A 22,289-nucleotide genomic window follows, 5' to 3' on the forward strand; every position below is an offset into this window, starting at 1 on the left:
TTGAGATTTGACCATATAGAAGGAATTTTTTTTTTCATCAGATATGGTCCTCTGTCACCCCCTGAAATATTTGCACTAAGCTGCCGAACACCCTGTATTATCGTCCTTAAGCGGGGTACGCTGCTGAAAAGAAAACAGCTCAAGAAAAAATCTTGCTATTTAAGCGGGGTACGCTGCTGAAAAGAAAACAGCTCAAGAAAAAATCTTGCTATTTACCGAAGAAATTTTGACAACTCCAATGCAAGCAACCACCTGTCATTTTTTCTTGTGGTAATAATTGCGCCGGATATTATTCCGTACGGAAAAGTGACGTTTTAATTCACCTGCATGTAAAACTGCGCCATCTGAACGTGAAATAATATTTCTTATGAAGTGCGTACTGCTTAAGAAATCGTAAACGAAATCGATTTCTTGAGCATTTCTTGTCCTATCTTTTTACCCATTACTTTTCAGCAGCGTACCCCGCTTTACCGAAGAAATTTTGACAACTCCAATGCAAGCAACCACCTGTCATTTTTTCTTGTGGTAATAATTGCGCCGGATATTATTCCGTACGGAAAAGTGACGTTTTAATTCACCTGCATGTAAAACTGCGCCATCTGAACGTGAAATAATATTTCTTATGAAGTGCGTACTGCTTAAGAAATCGTAAACGAAATCGATTTCTTGAGCATTTCTTGTCCTATCTTTTTACCCATTACTTTTCAGCAGCGTACCCCGCTTTACCGAAGAAATTTTGACAACTCCAATGCAAGCAACCACCTGTCATTTTTTCTTGTGGTAATAATTGCGCCGGATATTATTCCGTACGGAAAAGTGACGTTTTAATTCACCTGCATGTAAAACTGCGCCATCTGAACGTGAAATAATATTTCTTATGAAGTGCGTACTGCTTAAGAAATCGTAAACGAAATCGATTTCTTGAGCATTTCTTGTCCTATCTTTTTACCCATTACTTTTCAGCAGCGTACCCCGCTTTACATGGTAATTTTTTTAAGCAGAAAAACAAAATATAAATGAAAAAGGCAGTAAATTTGTGATGAAATATGGCGGATTCTATTTCAAAAAATAAGAAACAAAAATATAAACAAAATTAAAATTTGAAGCACTTTTACAATAAACTTACCACAAATTTCATTGTGCACAATAAAAACTGTTGAAGACGCATTGTTTCTACTACAAACTTCAATGTAAATTTTTTTACGGGAGTAGTTTTGCTCGAATTCGCCTATCCAGCTTTTTGCGAGTGAAAAGTTGGATAGTTTTTACTCGAATTTCGAGCAGTTTTGGTTACCTATGAACTAAAATAAATATTTGTAACAAAATTTGCGGACAAAAAGTTTGGCATCTCTGTTCTCTCATTCCGCCTGCGAATTTTTTTTATATAGGTAACCCTAATAATTATGTCGTCATCATTTTCAAGGCAAGAAAAAACAAGAATCATGGCCAATTGTCAATTTCAATTGTGAATATGTAATAAAATAGTTCGCCAAAAATGATTTTTTAACCTGGAAAACGTGTTATAAGCTAAATCATTTTAGTATAGTGCTTTCGTGTTTCATGGTTTAAATATTTTTCTGTGTGTGATAAAGCTTATTTGGCGCATTTTTTTTTACTAATCTTCCTGTTGGGAAAGATTATAAATCGTGGATATCCATCATGAGCACCGATGCCCATGAAATCATGCATATAGAAGAAGTTGAACCTGAAATACCTGGTAATGGTAACGCGGATAATGCGTTAACCATTGTACAAACCTCTGCAAGCAATCAGGTTGAGTTATCTAGTGCTATGGAACACGAAGAAGGAGAAATCAAAGATGAAGACGAGGATAGAAATGCCCTTCAATATGAGAACATTTCCTCGGAAGAAGAGTTATCTATTCGGGAACGAATCGCGCAGCTAGAAGCGATGGATAGTGAGCTGGGACGGCTCACTGTGAGACATCATGGTAATTGGGGATTTATCAATCGCATTCACTATCAAACATAGACACAGCATGTCCTTATCTTTATGAACACAATTGATTGCTTATCTCACATTTTTAGCTAGGTTTAGATCCTCGATGGTAGTGGACGATGACGCGAAGGAGAATTACGAATGTGTTTCGGATAACGATTTCGAAATGTACCTGAACCGACATGAGCCCGTGCCTAAGTCCAGACTGCTGCCACCACGGCGGAGAGCGACGTCGAAAGTGCTTCGACCGTCACGCCACAAAGCAAGCGTACGGCAAACTGTATCCGCTTCCGGTAGCGCAAGAAGGCGTTCCGAAAAATCGTCCAGACGAAAGCAGCAGTGGGTAAGAGACCACCACAGCCAGACTAGCTTTCGCAAAGTTTCTACGACGAGCACTGTTATCCATCGGCGACATAAACGACGAAAATCGTACGTTGGCAACGTCAGCACGATTGTTAATATTAGTAATTCAAGTTCCGATTCGTCCGATACAGATTTCCCTCTAGATAGAGCTAGGTTACAAGCGGCTTGTAATATCAACAGTAATCGAAAACGAAAGACTGATAAAGAAAACTGGGACGCACTTAAACAAAAGCTCAAGCTGTCAATGCAGAGGCGAAGAAAGGAACACGAGGTAGAATGTATGCAAGACGAACCAGTGGTACTTGATGATGATTATGGTAATGTGGAGGAAGAAGACGTGGAAGTTTTGCAACTAAGATTGCAGGCCCTCAAAACCAAAGCAGAACTCAAGGAACCTAATGTTATAAGCCCACTAGAGGAACCTATGTCACCAAGCAAAATTGCCGAAGAGCAGGAACTACGGTTGTTAGCACTGCAATCGACTTTCACTAAAAAGCATCAAATAAGACTGAAAAAAAGACAAGAGGAAAGACCGTACTCGCCTAGTGACGATATACCGTTGTTGCTTTCTCCTACGGGGGAGTTTCCGACCCCACCGGAACCTGAAATAACTAACATTGATGATGATGTCCAAATAATTGAATATAGGCCAGAAACTGTGGAGATAACAGACAGTTCTTCGTCTGAAAAAGAAGACGATCCAATGGAAATTAGTCCAACTGAGAGTTTGCAATGTCCGGAAGTTCCAGAAAATCAGTCAAAAGACCAAGTTGATCAATCGACAAATATGGAAAACGCGAACAACAGTGAACAGCCCCGAAGTCCGGTTGTAGTTGTTGTTGATGAAGATCAAGTTATGCCAATGGAAGACAGTACGGTTCCGGAAGCACCACCGCCGCCAATAATCGGCAACTGGTCGAGACAAACTCCAGATGAAGAAGACGAAGAATTGCTCCGTAATCAATTGTTATCTAATCTAAAGTCTAATCCGGCAATTTCGGAAAGTCGAGCAATGACACCAGACTCTATGACAGAAGAGGAAGCAGAGGCCCTTAGAGCGGTACTACTTTCAAAAAGGAACAATAAGGCAAATGTTAAAAATCAGGAAAAAACACAAACTCCTCCCCAGGCATCAGAAATGTCTAACCAGTTTTCATCAGTTGCCTGTCTTATGGCACCGAAACCGACAACTCCAGCCCCGGAGATTGTTTCTCCTAGCGTAGCAACATCGGTGTCAGATGTGGCTAATGCAAGTCTTCCATCGACAAATCCTGTCATGTCTTCAACAGCACGATCTTTAAAAAATCCAAATCTAATCACGCTGATAGGCAAGCAAAAGTTAGCCCGCAAAAGGCGCAAAAAATCTGAGAATCGTGCTGCCAAAAAGGCGTGTGTTGCAAACCCACCTCCACTAGCGGTAGCTTCCAAACCACCAGTACGAACATTGATTAAAGCACCGGCAGTCCAACTTGCATCTCTACCTCTTCTCGCTGTTGCACCACCCGTTACAACAACCACTAAATTGGTGAATAATCCAAACAAACTGATCAATATTAACACTACATTTATCTCTGCCAATCATACATCAAAAGAACGCTCCGCACCGCAAGCATTTGTTACTAATCCTGTCCGTAAAATAATAATTCAACTCGGTCATTCCGACTCGGACTCCAATTCAGATTATTACCCACCGGCGGATGACATCACTCCGGAGGAGCCGCAAGAGGTCAACCGGCTGCGTGAATCATTTTTGCGCGATCTTGACAACGCGAGTCCATCGCGGGTAATGCTAGAGAGTCCAACCTATTCACCGGTTCCCGCAGCTCCCGCCGGGGGATTCGAAGACGACGAAGATGTCGAACGGCTTACGAGAAGTGAACCGAATGCGGCGCCGGTGGTTCAACCTGACAGTAGCGAGACAGCCAGCAACCCGGTTCCTTTCGAGCAACGATTGGATCATTTTCTGAAAACCGTGCGTAGTAAAGTAAGCGATCAAAAGCAGGCGACCGCCGGCTCGGATAGTAGGTCCGAGCCGGTTCGGGCGCCAAGCCGAAGCACGAACGCCGTCGTCGTTGCTCCGCCGGCGGTTGGAAGCAGTTCACGGGCCGCGGGTTCGGTTGAAAAACCAGCAGCCAAGAAAGCGGTCAGCGCACCGGCTCCCGTTACGCCTTTGGTGAGTAAGCGGTATTTCCGATTGTTTTTATTTTGATGGTTGTAGTTTTCCGACGGGGTCACTTATTATGCTATCTTGACTAATCTCGGCTTACAATCAAGAGACCAATATTGATTCTTAGTTTAACAGCTATTAATAGACGCGAATTTGTCTGACTTCGAAATGTTAAAATATAGTTTCACGTTCTGATCAAATCAAGACACAACAAATTTGGCGTCAAGTACAAGCTGGACCAGAGTAATTCTCGCTGAAACGGGGTCACTGACACGAGGTCTTCAAATATCGGAACTTTTGCGCTTAATTGGTTAAAAATGGTTAAAAAATAAGAATTACACTTTTAATACCTCGAAACAGTGGACCCCTCGTGCGCCAAGGGGTCTAACAGGTTTAAAAAAGTTGAATTTTGAGCAAACCTTGAGATCTATATCACGTGATATTTCATAAAATTGCCATGAAACAACTAACAAATGGTCCGATTCTGTAAAGAAGAAGAACAGGAGTAAAATTTTTTTTGGCGGCCATCTTGGATTTGGTCGCCATATTGGATTATATCAAACAATCGCCGTTTTCATCATGAGCCCCCCTACCGATTTTAATTTCAAGACGACCATCGGAAAGCTGAGAAAAAATGCTATCAAGTATCCAAAGTGTAATTCTTATTTTTTAACCATTTTCAACCAATTAAGCGCAAAAGTTCTAATATTTGAAGACCTCGTGTCAGTAGTGGCCCCGTTTCAGCGAGAATTATTCGCCAATTTCGGAACGTCTGATACAAAGGCTATGATATCGAAGTCATCTGCAAAGCCTAGAAGTTGGCTACCCTTGATAAAAATCGTGCCTCTCGTTTCGATGCCCGCTCAAGAGCGATGTTGAACAGCATACAGGATAAACCGTCACCTTGTCTCAACCCTCGCCGCGTCTCGAAGGGACTCGAGAGTATCCCAGAGATGCGTACGAAACACATCACTCGATCCAATGTAGCTCTGATCAGTCGCGTCAGTTTGTCCGGAAAACCGTGTTCGTGCATTATCTGCCAGAGCTTGTCTCGATCGACTGTATCGTATGCTGCTTTGAAATCAATAAAGATGTGATGCGTGGGCACGTTGTACTTCCGACATTTCTGCAAAATCTGTCAGATAGTAAAAATTTGGTCCGTAGTTGGGCAAGTCCCCATGAAACTCGCCTGATAATTCCCTACGAAACCTTGTGCTATCGGTGACAGCCGGCGTAACAGGATCTGGGAGAGTACCTTGAAGGCGGCGTTTACCAGCGTGATACCACGATAGTTGCAGCAGTCTAGCTGATCACCCTTTTTATAGATGGGACAAACCACTCCTTCTATCCATTCCTCCGGTAGCTTTCCCTCCTCCCAAATCCTCGAAATAACCCAGTGTAGAGCCTTTGTTAGCGTTTCTCCGCCATGTTTATAAAGCTCTGCCGGAAGGCGGTCCTTCCCAGCGGCTTTATTGGTCTTCAGCAGCCCGATTTCTCGTTTGACTTCTTGGAGATCAGGTGCTAGGACATTACTATCTTCCATGGGCGCTCCTAGGTTAATTTCCGTTCCGCCTCCTTCTGCGACTATAGAGAAGATATAGCTTGACGAACTAAAAACCTCTAGTTACCTTGATTGCGGATTGTCGCTGTTCAATTCTTGTCCACCGTGCACTCAGTGCTAGATCTCGCCCGAGACCAGAGTCTAATGATGGTCGGTCGTGTTGTTCCTACCAAATTTGAAGTGAACACCACCTTGGCACAGTAATTGTCCGGCATTCTTGCCAGTCATATCCGTCCTTTTGAATACTGGATTCGCTGCCACGGTTGCGCGTTCATCTATTTTACGTTCTCCTGTTTATGCTGGCGATAACCGTTTTAACCACTCGTCTCTTGAAAACTCCGAGTACTCGGAGATCCTCCATGAGCATTGTCCACGTTTCACACCCGTAGAGACTAACCGGTCTAACAGGCGTCTTTTTTCATGGAGTACATTCTGTATGGGGGCATCAACGGATGTTACGCTTAATTGTATACTATTCTCCCGAAAACCATTCCCCGGAAAGACGTTATCGTAAGAGCACCATTCTCCAGAAAGCCACTCCACAGAATCTAGGTACCATTCCCTAGAGAATTTTGTCCCAGAATGAGCCACTACTTAGAAAGTTATTATGCATTATTCGTTCGATCGTCACTAGGCCGAATGTCAGTAGTTCTCGACTGCAACTGTACTTGTGTATTGTACCGGTTAGGATTTTGTGAGATATTATATCCTTGCGTCGCTGTGCGAGGGGTTTTATTCCAATAAGGATGCACAGATTATTATACGGTGATAAGCTCTCGGGATTGCTCCATGGCAGAGTTCGAGAATACGGTGAATAAAACGCTTTTGTTTCACCCAGATGTCGTAGTACGGGTCCCAGGATTAGCCCAAGTAGCACACGTTGTCACAATTGAGTCGCAGCGGCTGATATGCGACAAATTTAAATGTCAAACTTCGGTTACAGTAACCTAAAATATAACAGTTGTGTAACCGAAATAGCGCAACTTATGTAACTAAATATGGTTACATTAACAGTTACTCAATAACCAATATGTAACATGTATAGTTACAAAATGGTTACTATTGAAGTTACACATAAACTGTAAATTAACTTTCAGTTGATGGCAAATTAGTTATCTTGAAACTTTTATTGCATAGCGAAAACAATGCAGCAGGTTTATTATTTCAATCTATGGCTGTCAACGTCAAGCAGTAAATTTAACTGTTGAATATAGAAGAGTGTATAAATTTCGCTTGTTATTTCAACACAAATTTTAATGCAGTTTCAAATTTATGGTGAAATGCATGATTCTAGCTTTGAAAAAATTACGCGCTCTTATTTAATCTAGCTTTTCGTTACTTACTTCTTCGAAAAATTGATTTTTTGTAAAACAAATATGTACAAATATAAAAATTTTAATTTTAATTTTCTGATTTTTAAATTTATTCTTAGCGAGAACTATTCTTCTCACCTAGAAATCATTAAAAACAAATTATTTTCGCTATCACTTAGTAAAATTCATAGCCATTTTGCCTTTGGTTTTAACTACTACACCATCGTCCTTGAAGTTTTGTATCGTTTTCGGCATATTGCATGAAATGATTTTAAGCAGACACTGTTCATAGATATCGGGAAAAGGTGTTTTTTAGTGATTCTTGTGAAAAGAAAGTGTTAATTTAATATCAAAGAATAGTTTCACTTTGAATAAAACAGTTTACCAGCAGTGTTAATCATAGAAGGTTACAATTCAGTTACATTCTAGTTGCCCGTAATCTTAGCCTTCGACCTGGTTACGCTATCGGTTACGGTAACCAATATTAAATCTGTTGTGGTCACTTATTTCTTACGTCGTCATTTCTAAGTTACACTGTAACCTATTTTCATTGCCGATTTCGTTTCGATGTAACTTGATCGTTTTGACGTTTGAGAATAATCAAATTTTGTTTATTTGATATCATTGTCTGTGCGGAGAAGATTCCAAGTACCATCAATTAAGTAAATAAACGCATTTACAAGAGCATTTTACAGCCCGTGTACCAATTGTTTATCTTTACCATAAGTAAAATTCTTGAGATCTAGTTTTTGCTTGATCCGTTGTGTTTACAAGGAACAGTGAACAAGTTGTTGCGAAAATGTTACTAGCCGACTATTTTTGACTTCGTAACTACTCGTAACGGAAAATTAACTGTTTTGCGACCAGCAAGTTGATGACAGTTTGGAAAAAGGCTTCATTTGTGTCACTTGATAACTAATTGGTAACTCGTAACTGAAATGTGACTGTTTTGCGACGACCAAGTTGTTTTTTATTTTTATGATTAGTTACAAGTGCTACTTGGGAGGCGTACCAGCGAGCAATTGAGGGACCGCAAGGTTCCAGGAGCATCAAAATTTTTTCCTATTCTCAGAACTAAGCCAAGTGGCCGATTCGCCTTGTTTATGATCATAGCTCTAATGCTACCTAAATAACGAAAACAGTAGAGACACCAAGGTACAGCCTTGTTGTACATCGGCATCGTCCTGATGATAGGCTTAGAATGCCTGAAACCGGTCGACGCGTAGGTAAAAATAATTTTTGTTACCATTTTGTTTTTATCCTTAAATGTTGTAAGAGCGATACGTGTTTGTGTCTTGTCCATCAATTTTCGTGTTCGACTTCAGAATTGTTACTAAACCAGCTAGATTGTGACGTTCCCAGTTTCACAGTAATTTTACGATCCCGCAGGTTCGAGTTTAACCATGCAGCCATAGTTATAGATACTTCGAATTTATCACACTTAGCACATAAAATCCCATGATCGACACAATCGAATGCAGCCTTCAAAGCAGTGTATACAGCGTCACTTTGGAAGCTCCAATCAATGCCACTCAAGCAAAATTAAGTGAACACCAAAAAATTGGCAGTTACGGACCTGTCAGGGAAGAGTTCTAGCGTTATCCTAGCTTCGTAGCAATTTTATAGTAAAGCAATCGGGATGCCATCGGGTCCAGGGCGACAGGATTGCTTCAAATTACGAACGGCCTTAGCATCTATCGTAGATTGAATCAGTTTGAGGAAGCTGTTCTCGTCCATGGTTGCCCATAACTGTTTCTGGTCAATGGTATCATATGTGACTTTGAAGTCAACGAACGAACGGCGCGTGGGAACACTGACTGATTTTGTAGCCAAGTGTTAGCGTTTATTGATAGATTTGAACATACGATGACTGGTTTGTTGGATCAGTATCGTATCACGAGGCCAACTGGGAGAAAACGGTTAGCAATAAATGCAGATCTCTCCTTCTGTTGCGGAGCTAAACCAATGTGTCCAATGTTTTGAATTATCGTAATATTCCCCGTGTTTATCTGATTGCTGAAGCCTTAAACCTGATGTGTCCATGTGCTTGTGGTTCGGCAGAGCAAAGGGATAAAGTCTGGTTTCTTATTTGTCGACGGTCAGGTTCGAATAATAATCAGAAATTCAGAATACAGTTGGCAAGGTCACCTCGTCAGTAGCCTCTAGATCTGCTTCTTCTGTGGTCCTGTGGGGTGTCTTTCCGCCGATTTCGTTCGCTCCTCTTCTCAAAATATGTCAGCTGCTGCTCCACTTACGCTTCCGATCCGATAGATAGAGTTCCGAATTGGAAATCCAAGTATGAGGCCACCAAACCCAAATGATGTATAATGAAAACTTTCAGTTGTGTCCACCGAGAACGAATTTACCGTTTAAATTGAAAACCATACGGTGATTTGTGCGTCGAGCATCCCAAAGTCCCAAACCCCTTGCCATCTTGATTCGTGTGTTTAACCTTGAAATTGGCTGGATTGTTAATGTTCAATCCCACGGACTTGGTCGTTGCGACGTTGACTATGAGACCTGGTACCTTGGAGTTGTCACGGAGATCATTAAGCATGCTCTGCATATCGTATTGTTGTTAGCAGACTACCTTATCAGGAACTCGTCTACGCCTTAGTGCGCCACAGATGTTTTCGTGATTCGGTCGAATGCTTTTTCGAAATTAACAAGTACCAGAAGAAATGAGTTTGGAATTTCGATTACTTGCTTCAACATAATGCGGAGAGTCGTGATATGATCCACGCATCGGTCGGCAGGGAATCTAGTTTGCTATTGCCGGAGAGCAGCGTCGATTGTCTCCTAGATTCGATTGAGGTGTTTCCACATTCAGATAGGTTCCCTCTCTTAGTGTCTTTTACCATGGCATCATCCAGTCGACTAGAATTGTCGTAGTTTTCAAGACATTGCTGAAGAGCTTCTGCAACATTGGTGATGACAATACTAGGAGATGCTTTCAGCATCTCGGCTGAACTTCATACATTTGACTGCTACTTCAATCTCAACTAATGAACTCAAGTAGATAGGTGGATAGGTCTTATGGCAGCGGCCCTTTCTTCTTCATCAGCTACATAGTTGACCCTGACTCTCTTGTCCTGTTTACAAGACTTCTTAACAGGCGACTTAAAGATTGACTTATGGTCCTCCAGTACTGTCGGTCCTGGGCTGTCGTTCTCCAATCTCCAATTTGCCCAATTTGCCACCAAGTATGGATCGCAGAATATTACGCTAAAAACCCCGAGTACTCGTCGATTAGCTTCCTTTAGCATCCATGATTCATGTCCATAAAGGGCCTGTAGAGCGCCAGTTTTGTGCGAATTTGCATACTACGGGACTAGATAATCCGTAGACAGCCCGATTCGCGGCTGCAATTCGTCGTTTCACTTCGCGGCTTACATCTTTATCACATCCTCCACTACTTCATATCGTTCCCCATCTAATTCCACCTCGGCACCAACACCACTTGGTTTTCCACGTTTCCTGCTAGCAATCATGTACTTGTACTTCGTTTTGGCGGTGTTAATGCTAATGGTAAGCCCCAATCTCGGTGCTTTCCATTTAAAAGGCCTGAGGGCCTCTTCCACTACTCACTGATTCCGATGATATCGACGTCATCCGCAAAGCCAAGAAGCATGTAAGATTTCGTGATGATAGTTCCGTATTGCACCTTTCAAGACGATGTTGAATAGCAGGTTAGAGAGTGCATTCACTTGCTTCAGCCCATCCAACATCACGAAAGCGGCTGAGGTTTCACCCGCTATTCTAACGCATGATTTGGACCCATCCAGCGTCGCACGAATCAGCGTAACTAGTTTCGTCGGAAAACCATGTTCTAGCATTATCTGCCACAGCTCGTTTCGTTTGACTGAGTCGTACGCCGCCTTAAAGTTCACAAACAGATGATGTGTCTGCAAGTTGTAGTCCCGGAACTTGTCTGGTAACTGACGCAGGGTAAACCCTCATGAAAACCAGTCTGGTACTCGCCAACGAAAGACTTCACTAACGGTCTCAGTCTGCAGAACAGGATACGGGAGAGCACCTTATAGGCCAAATTAAGCAATGCAATTCCTCGATAGTTTTTACACTCGAGTCGATACCCTTTTTTAAAAATTGGACAAATGAGGCCATCCAACCACTCTTCCGGCATTTGTTACGATGATCCGGTGGATTGCTTCGTACAGCCGCTCGCCCCCCGCTTTTAGAAGTTCTGCCGGGATACCGTCATTCCCAGCAGCCTTACCGTTTTTCAAGATGTTGAAACGCAGCGTCCTCTCAGTGCGAGCCTTCGACGCCGTATTCGACAGCCTTGCGCGAATATTACACACTACGAGATAATGGTCAGAGTCGATATTTGATTTCCAAAAAAAACCGTACATCGATGACATCCGAAAAGTGTCGACCGTTAGTCAAGACATGGTCGATCTGAGAGCCAGATTCTCCATTTGGATGCCTCCAGGTGTGTTTCCGAATATTCAAACGAGGAAAGTAGGTGCTACAGATGGCCATTCCTCTGGCCGCGGCAAAATTTAAGAGCCTCAGACCGTTATCATTGGTCGACAGATGAAGGCTATGTCTTCCAATAAATGGACGGAAGAATTCCTCCTTCCCGATCTGCGCGTTTGCATCTCCGACGATGATTTTCACGTCGTGTTTTGGGCACTCTCCGTAGGTCCTCTCAAGCCTGTCGTAAAACTCGTCCTTAGCATCATCGGATTTATCATTTGTCGGTGCGTATAAGTTGATTAGGCTGTAATTGAAAAATTTGCCCTTAATCCTCGACACGCATATACGGTCGTCTACGGGCCTCCACCGGATAACTCATTGCTTTTGTTTTTTCGACACTACGAAACCGACTCCATGTTCTGCTTTTTTGCCGCCATTGTACTAGATGTACTACTTGAAAGAAGTGCCTGCAATAGGGTCTACTGCACGAAACTCCCTTTCTCCGGAATTTGGCCATCGAACTTTCTGAATAGCAGCGATCTCCACTCCGGGTTGATTCCGACTTGTCCCTTGCCGTGTCCTATACCGATTGTTCCGTTCTGAATTTCTTTCTTCGTTGTTTGTGGTAATTGAGTTTTTCGTTATACTACCTCACCGGGGCCGCGATACCCACATCCCGCTGATGGGTCTGATATCTTAGATATAGCTTGCGGGATACAGCATTTCATATTCAGCCACCCGTTTCTAGACAGACGCTGTTTGAGCTGCCCCTCACCTGGAGAACAGGCGGTCTAGTTCGCACCTCATAGCTTAGCTGCTCCAGTAAGTACATGTAGCATTTCCAGGTAAGGCCATCGACCGTCATCATTTGACTTAGATCTGCGTGGATGCGCTAGGTGAGAGCTTGAGAGAGCCAGAGCTATATTTGACGCTTTTTCCATGTAACTCTCTCCATTTCATACCCAGTTTTGAAAACTAAGGATTTGAAATTAGAGTCACAGAAGGCCGGAATTTCGTTTGGCCAAACAACGAAAGGCCGATTTTTCCGGAATGCCTGAATAACTATTCAATAAAAAACATGCATTAGTCTACTACATCTTCGGAGTGATTCGCGATTGGGGCTCAACTGGCAAATTGTAAACAAATCGTTTTATTACACCATCAGCCTTAAAAAGACTGATAATATCCTTGGCAAGAATCCTTTCTTCTGTTTTAATCGTTACAATTATTTAAAACAAATTTTTAGTGATGGGCGATAGAAGTGTTTAATCAAAACAAAAGACAATTTGCAGTTTAGCCCCTCGCATTGTTATGAAGTGACAGGCTTATTTGCAAATCGTTTTGTAAACAGGCGAAACTGGGTTGTTTTCAAAACACAGGCGCATTGTAAACAGGCGAAACTAAATACAAAAATCAAAACAAGGCGAAACAGGGCTAGGCGAATCTCATTGTCAAAATGCTTTGAGGCTCATTCCAGGGGGTTCAACTATAAAACTTAGATTTTGAGCTTGAATGCACACATTTTATGCAGTATTATTGTGAAATTATAAGATTGATTTATTCTACACCAATTTATGTCTTTAAACTTGATTTTTGCAACTTTTATTTAAATTATGACTTGAAAATGTACTGGCAAATTATCACAGTGATATTTCTCATTGTTCACACTTTGTTAGTTGCGCCCTTATCGCGAATCACTCCGGATCTATTTAAGTGCATGTATTTTGCTAGTTTTACTGACTAGCAGGGATGTCCCTTAGTTAAGTCCGAAACCGAGACAGCGAGTAAGGACAGCATGTGCCCAACATTTGTGCAGATTGAAGGCCATGAATATTTTCGACCGAACATGACTTTCAGCCAATCGTGACTCGGTCACTAGATATATTATGCTATTTGTTATTTCGGTCATTTGTTTTTCGGCCATTCGTAGGTAATCCGATTGAGGAACGAACGGGATTGGCAGATTTACGCGAAAATATCTTTGGTTGTTTGCAACAGTTATGTAATCTAATCATAGTAAAATGCAGGAAATCCTTGATCGTTTGCTATCATGAACTCATTTCTTTTTTATTTTGCGACTTGGTCAGACTGCAGTCTGACTTAACACCGACCAACTGCATAGCAGATATCTACCCAAACAGTCCCGAGTTACTAAGCCAGTTTTTGCGCAAACCGTAGAGTTTCTTATTAAGCTTCTTCTTAATAAGAGTTCTCTTATTAAGCTTAAATATGCGCTTTTTAGTGTTTTTTGCATTTGGAGTTATAATTCCTTTTGATCTTTCACACCCTCTGAGTGCCATCCAATTGGTTTGGTCACTTTTTGTTCTTGCCAGCGTCTTATTTTTATTGTGCAATTTGATATTCCGCAAAAAGGCTTCGGACCACTAAATTGTGAAGTAGAGCTTTTGTTTGCTAGATCATCTGCTAATTCATTGGCTTCAATGCCGCAATGTCCTGGAACCCAGTACAGATTGACTGAGTTCATTTGACATAGATGTTGCTCCATCTATAGATAATCACTCCATCTATAGAAGAATAGAGAGATGACATAGATAATCCAGCAGATTCCAGCATAGATTCCAGCACAACGAACCATAATAGGAACTCCCATCTCCCAATCGTAGTGCGATGTTTCGCACAGTTTTTAGGAAGTACCGCCATCCGGGGTGAGATTGTGCCAAAATCCAAAAATGTTTATTTGTGAAAATTTATTATATCTACAGAAACTGGTAACCTAAATTCAAAATGATCATGAATATAACATATTTATTCATAACTTAGAATGGAACACAGATAATATTAGCAAACTATTTAGCCTAAACAGGGTTTCAAAGTTCGCGATCAAAAATACTCGGAAATAACGCTTGTAAAAAATGTCCCGCATAAACCAGCCCAAACAAGAAATCGTATCAACTTGCTATTTTGAAGGTATATAAACTAATCATTCACAATGTATTGAAAGGTTATTATGCGTTGGATAAGTTTTGATTACAAAAATATTATTTTTCGAAACTTTGTACTTTTCGAGCTTCACGAGGGTGAGATTGTGCCAAGCCATAATGATCGATCCAATTTGTGGATTTCACATACACAACAAAAATACGTTAGTATACACCATTACACTCACATTCTTTACTATTGAGCACAATATTTTGACATATAAGATTGCATCATCCATTTTTAAGCAAACAGCATCATAGGTCTGCTAAATAATTTAAACTAATTATTACTTGTGCATTCCAGATGCTTTGAATAAACACTCTAATATAACACGAATATATTATACCGTGTATAAACTGCCAATTTTAAGGAGGAGGAGGGGGGTGGTATGGACCACATGTCCTGCGGCCGCGGGTTCTCGAACGAAGTAATAGTTACTTTTGTTAAATGATGAAATAGGTATGCCCCTTTAGGATACACGCCCTCCATATATCTCCCCCATGTTAACCCAAGAAACGCTACTGGCTATATAAAAACTGTACATTGATTACGAAGTCAATTTTAGTTATTTCAGACCTACCCGGGTTATTTTCGTTCATACTTTCTGTATGATGCGTTGTTTTTGGCCGACCCCTTACCCCTAATAGTCCACTTAGTTCATGGACGGCACCAAATGAACTACTTTATACTGATATTTATGTGTATTGTTTATAAACGTGCTAATGTTCACTGTTTAGGTATTTACCTTAACTTTATGTTTTTGGCACAATGTCACCCCCTAGAAGGGGTGAGATTGTGCCAAAGTTCATGCACTTCCAGTAAAATTAGGTTTCATTATAACTAAACCATCTCTACGGTAGTTGTTAATTGAACAATTTAGTATATATTGGCAGGTTTGAAATCAACTTAGTTCCTAAATTGTGTGTATACTGAGCTAAAGAACAAAAACATTTGCTTTTTTGGCACAATCTCGCCCCGGATGACGGTGTCATAATTATCCTCAGGTTTCACTCAATCTCCATTCATAATTAACACACAGGTCCTATTTTAAAGTAATTCAGAATGCTCAGGTGACCAGGATGAGCATCAGATGAAATATTTCTAAATTGATTACGCTTCAGAGCATTGCATCTAGTGCTTTCGATGAAGTACTGCGCAATATTGCTCCGTTTATTGCAATACACGTAAGTCATTGAACTTTTAAAAGCTTTGCTTCAGCAGCAGCCTTCTTTGTTTTTGGCAACCACACTAACGAAGCATACGTAACTTTCGGTCGTACCATTTTTGGCTTTAAATCCCATTTCCATCTGATGGTTTTTGAACATAGCCACAGGGTAGGGCTTAGAACCTGTTGTATTTCATGTTACAGATAACCCTCCAAGTTCAGAAGTAATTTCTCTGTTTCCAGCGTGTTATATTTACCTCGTTTCATAGTAGGTATCTTTCATAGATGAGTAGGAAATATTGTCGAAAGCTCCTTCAATGTCCAGGAATGAACAAAGTGTAATTACCTTTACTGAAAGAGCTTTCTCAATTTTACCTAAAAGCGTATGAAGTGCTGTTGAACTACCAGATTGATATGCAAACTGATGTTTAGATAACGAATATCATTGCATATGTATTGAATCGACATAATCCTTCAAAACGTTTTCCATTGTTTTCAATAGAACCGAAGATAGACTGATAGATCTGAAGGATTTGAGATTCGTGCTGTCTCTCTTACCAGCTTTTGGTATGATGATGACCTTTACTAATCTCCATTTCAATGGAATGTATTTCAGTCCTAAACTTGCCTTAAAAATCTGCATAAACACCGGTACCAGCAATGCTTCACCTTTTAAAAACAATGCTGGAAATATTCCGTCAACACCTGCAGATTTAAATAGCTGAAATGAACTTATAGTATTGATCTATACCGTCTGCTATATTAGACTCTGAGAGAATCTCCGTAGAACAACTTTCTACTTCAATACATTCCAAGACCACACACATAGTTGAGCCCGGAAAATGCGATTCCATCATTGGGTTTAGAGGGTCATCTGAATTTTTAGTAAAAGCTCCGTCTACCGTCTTGATACTTAAGGCTACCCAGTTCAGTCGTCTGATTTTTTTGCAAGGGTTTCATGTAATCTTGCAACTATTGGTGGTATTGTTTATCCAAAATTTTCTTTTAAATTTCGTTATTTCTTTATTGTATATCTGGCAATCGTTTTTATCGGTGGGGAACTTTTAGTTTCTTAGACCCCCGCATTTTTGACTAATTTGTCTTTTATTTTAAACCCTTTAGTATAATTTCAAATGTATTGCTTGTATGTTGTATTTATGCGATAGTCGCAAGTAAAACTTGACTTGAAGGTATCGTCGTCGTTCACGAATACATCTGGTGTACCGCAAGGTAGTCGCTTGCGACCCCTTTTGTTCGTTTTGTTCTTTAACGATGGTTCTTCTGTTCTTGAAAGAGAGGCTGCAGAACCGTATATGCTGACGATGTTAAGATTCTAATTGACGATCGATCGTAACGACCAACACCATGATTGTTAAGAAAACGCATTTTTATCGTGCAAAATAGGTTACTGTGCTATGTTGATCTATTTCCCCAAATTTCTCGAATATTGTCGAACAAATAAATGTTGTTTGAGTATTAGGCATGTATACTACATAGTTAAGATTGCGTAGGACCGAAAAAGTAAAGTACATTTTTGTCATTTTGGCTTTTTGGCCGGAGTGGCTTCTGGCTTGTGCTGTTTCAAGCAGTCGCTTGAAGCAGTCCCTGGCTGTTCCTGATGTCGCTGGGGTTGTTGAACAGAACTGTTTTTGTCGCAACTGTTGTCCGGCAGCCTTACGATGTGTTCGGCCCACCGTAACCTACCGCCAGATTTCGCCAGATGTACGATCTCCATCAGTGCTTGTAGCTCATGATTCATATGCTTCCGCCACTCTCCGCTTTCAGTTTGCGCTCCGCCAAATATCGTCCGCAGCGTCTTCCGCTCGAATACGGTAAGGGCGCGTATGTCGGGATTTCGGTTACAAAATTGACGATCAGCTGGGATTTATTGCAAAAATTAAACGAGATATTAAAGACCCGCACTACCTAAAAGTAAAAGCACTCTATTGCACCTTAATTCGTCCTGATCTCGAAAATGCGCGTCTAATTTCGTAAGTGAATTTCTGTGCAGTTCAAAGGACTTTGCAACCATCCTCGTGGCAAATTTTGCTAACGAGCGGCAGCGATTGACTAGGCCGAATTACTCAATTTCAGATATCACAAATTACTACTTTGTGACAGCTTAAACACTTCGTCTAAGATTTATTCGTTTTTCTAGCTTTACTGACCTCTTGTTAGAATTCCTTAGCCCTCGCAACGGTTCACAGTTTGAAATTATTATTCGGCGTAGCCGGCGGAATTGGGGTGGAATATATTTTTCTTTTTCTAATTTTGCTTCCAGTTGTAAGCCAGTCTATTTTTATTTATAACTTTCTATAAAATGGTATATAAAATCAGCTGGGCACCGATGCCTCCCTCACCATCCGATTTATTGTTTTTAGCTGATCGTTGCCGTACTTAACTTCGCTTATCGTTGGAGCTGACTCCTTGTCCACATTCGGCCTGTAGAGATAAGAATTGCTGAACAAGAAGCTGAGAACCATTTTGAGATCTATTTTATGCCTACCAAGTGCGCGAAGCACGTATAGTATGCATTATTCAGCCTTTTACCAGCCAGTCAAAAATACAAACGCAGGGATAGTATTTTGAGTAACTCTTCATTGTCGTTTAAGCTTGTGGCAATTTGGCATTTTTGTCAATTTTTTTTTGTGACAAGTCTAGACACTGATACGAACATTTGGTGTAAGACTAGAAACAAAATCCCGACCGTAGTTATTAAATTTATATTAAAATAGTAATAAAACCTGGCTTTTCTTCGTGTCTTGCTAAAAAAAAGTAAAACTTGGATAGTGCTTCGTACCTGGATTCTTCTGTATAAATAGATTTAGAAATCGAAATTCCATTCGTGTTGCTATACGACTGAGAGTAACACAGTCTCAGACACCACGGACTGTTACGGTATCCGTTGGTTCAGACCGTGTGGTCCGAAACAGTCCAACACATATCTGCTTCCCCTATTCACAGGCTGTTCGTCATCTGCCAAAGTCATCACAGTTGGAGTACAAACGGCTTGTAGAAAGGATGGCTCAACTAGAAAAACAGAAGCAGCTAAGGCTGAATGCGATTAGAGGAGCTCCAAGAATGCCGACCCTGACAAAAACTATAATCAATACTGGTGCGATGGAAACAGGTGCAGAGAAAAATCATGATCTCGTTGTTACCGTTAATCGCGATGGGCGAGACGTACAAGACGTTAGCAATCCGGTGCCGATCCCAGCGAAAAATCAGTCTTCTACCAAACAAGACTCTGACACGCTGTTTAAACGTGTTCTCATAAATAATACAGTCATTGCCGAGAGTAGAAGCAACTCTCAACCTATTGTGAAACCTCAAAACCCCCCAGTCGAAGAAACCAAAGATCAATCTACTAGTGTGACTAGTACCAGTTCGCCAGTAAAAGAGAATACTGATAGTACGGTGCCGGTAGTTAGAAATGCACCCGCTAGTCCTAAGCGTAAGGTGGGATCAGCACAAACTGATCAAGATATAACCACTCTTCGAGAAGCACTTCGTCGAATGTCGACAATCAAGGAAGAAAATAAGCAAAAGGTACTCACGATTGCCGAGTATCGCTCCGAGAAACATAAGTACCACTTTCCTGAATCCATTTGTAAGCACAAATCAAATAGACATTATTTTCCGTTTCAGTCAAAGATTTAACAAAGAACTACAGGATCTAATTGCGACAGTGGAAAATGCACAACACGAGAGACAAAAGCAATACGATCTTGAAAATAAGGTTGCATTCCTAAAAGAGAAACTAATGGTACTGGAAAGTGCTCTTGCGTTACACAAAGGTCGAATTGAGCTGATATTTCCGGCCCTTCAGCAGTCTCACAGTAAAGTAATGAGCAGTCGAAAGAAGTCCATCGAGTTAAATAAACTGTGCCTGGAGATAGGACGGTCAGTTAAAGGCCCTGACTATGAGTAAGTATTGTACTGGAAACCGGAAAAATCAAACTATTAACCCCCGTTTTAGGTCTCCGTCAACCGTACACAATGAAATTCACGAACAGTTGAAAATTCTGACCACAGAAACGAAAAAACTTAAAAATATGAAGCGACTGTCGCTTGATGAATTTAAACAGATCACCGCTGAGCAACGGCAGACGTTGCAGGCCGTGCAACGCCGTCAGCCGGTTGAAACTAATGCTCCCCAGGAGCCTGCAGTTACATCCACACCCACAGTGAGTGAAAATCTTCCCATAAAATCGCATGAAACTCCCGACAAAGACCAAAAGGATGCTACCTCTCCCGTGAAAAACGAAGAACCAAAACGATTTACCAGCGATGCACCTGCTTCCAGAAGTACAAGTCCGACCGTTCGACGGCCAGTTGCTATTCGTGAGGCGCCACCACTGGCTGCCGCCCTTGAATCGCAAACACGATTAGGAAAGTATACATCGCCGCTAGCTTCGTTCAAAGATCAAAGGTTAGTGTTGGGAATTTTTCAATTATCATAATAGTTTGTTGGTTTTTGTCATTCGCACGCAAGCAGGTACCTGTCCCAATTGAATAATACATATTTTTCTTCTATCGTTATTATTTTTTTTTCTAGTGCACTAAACATTCCGGACGGTGTTATCTGTCCCTATCAGATGCGTGGAGAATGTGTTGATCAGGATTGTAAATTTGAGCATTTTCAGTAGTGAATCCCCTGTTTTCTGCCCTTGTAGAAATCAGTTTCTACTAACAGTTCCTATCCCCCTACCGCAGTGAGAGATAGATAGTTGTCATCTTTTTCACCAAAAAGTCTCATCCTTCTCCTAATGCACGTGATCGCACCTCCGCTTAGTGAATACTCTTTTGCATTTCCCGTTTAATCTTGAGTTGTTCACGTTTCCCGTTTTAACCCACTAACCAAACCGTTGCAGTTTTTTTTCCCTGCAACTCTCATCAACGTAAAAGAACGCGAAAGAAAACGCTCGTAAGTGACTACGGATTTATGTGAGTAGGTACACCTGTTCTCGGTTGCCCCGGCATGGCCGATAAGTGATAGTATTGTCAAATTTTTGCGTGCTCAGTGCAGCGGCAGTGCAACAGTTAGTGCAGTGAACGTCTGTTTAATTAGTAAAAGCGCCACATCTCGCCAATGCATTCGCGCGAAACGCCAGTCTGTGCCAAACGGCACAGTTAATATTAGCAAACAATAAACAAACAACGCGTTGCTTTGTCGAAAAGATTTCAGTGATTTTAGATATGCCATATTTCGTTTTTATTTTGTTTGATTGGCTGATCATGAAAGTTTGCAATTGATGCAAACCGACCAAAGTAGAAAGTAGTTTATAATTTTGAATTTTATGCGACACGCTTCGGTGAAAGGGAATGGTTACGCTGCAGTGATACTACAGAATAATCTGCTAAATTATAGGTTCGTGGAAAAAAAATATCCAAAGGTTAGTCGTTTTTGGAACAGATCCAAAGGGTGGTTACTTTTAATTGAACTGTTATCGATGAAAAACATTTGTATTGAAAAAAAAGTTTAATAAAATTAATATAAGTTGACAGATGTTTCCAATGCTCTGTTTTCTAACATATTCGAAATGAAATCATAAACATACGAATACGGTCCAAAATTTGAAAAATTTAAAGTTTAATCAGATTTTTCTTCTCACTGGTCCATGTCTGGCGGTCCAGCAGAATAAATGGATGAAATCAGAGATCTCCATTGCTGACGGTTTCCCACCATGGCTTTCACCTGTCGCCAGGACAGGTTCCCGTTAACCGTCCGCAGGTCGTTAGCTGCGTCGTCATCAGCCTCTGGGTGTTCCTCATCAACGTTGTCCTTGTGGATTCCAATCGAGTGCTTCTCTGTAGGTCTCATTTGCTCCTTTTCTCAGAGTATGTCCAATATCCATCCACCTGCGTTATCGGATTTCTGTTGCTATCGGCCAAATGATATGTCATAGGTAGCGATTTATAAATACCTGTAGTTTTTGCGTTGTCTCAGCAGGGGCGCACCACGTTTCGCAGGCTTACAGAAATACGGACTTAACGTTTGAGTTGAAAATTCTAGTTTTCGTACGCAGAGGGTACGAGAACGCCACGTACTGAGCTGGAACTCCTCTACGCGTAAGGGCGCCCGTAATTAAGTCGTTCAGATGGTTTTTCGAAGTCAACGAAGACCAGCAGAATAGAGTCTTTAATTCGTTGATCTGTTCCAATACAATGCGGAGCGTCTACACGGTCTATGGTCTCACATTATCGACCAGTACGGAATCCAGTTTGCTGCCGCCGGAGAATAGCGTTGACCTTCTCCTGGATCCGGTTAAGGATGCCCTTACAGAGTACTATTAGAGTAATACAAAGCAACGTGATGCCACGCTAGTTTCCTGCATTCAGTTAGGTTTCCTTTTCTAGGGACTTTAATCAAAAGAAAAG

General features: G+C 41.2%; 1 protein-coding gene across 1 annotated transcript; it reads left to right on the top strand.

Moving 5' to 3' along the window:
• Positions 1-1,478: 1,478 nt before the first annotated feature.
• On the top strand, positions 1,479-21,358 carry LOC128733717 (uncharacterized). The gene is made up of 6 exons (XM_053827484.1): positions 1,479-1,951; positions 2,049-4,495; positions 18,873-19,495; positions 19,557-19,835; positions 19,888-20,340; positions 20,467-21,358. The coding sequence occupies exons 1-6, from the start codon at positions 1,660-1,662 to the stop codon at positions 20,555-20,557; spliced, it is 4,185 nt and encodes a 1,394-aa protein (XP_053683459.1). The 5' UTR covers positions 1,479-1,659; the 3' UTR covers positions 20,558-21,358.
• Positions 21,359-22,289: the final 931 nt, after the last annotated feature.

Source organism: Sabethes cyaneus, chromosome 2, assembly GCF_943734655.1.
Source record: "Sabethes cyaneus chromosome 2, idSabCyanKW18_F2, whole genome shotgun sequence".
In the NCBI taxonomy this organism is placed as follows: Eukaryota; Metazoa; Arthropoda; class Insecta; order Diptera; family Culicidae; genus Sabethes; species Sabethes cyaneus.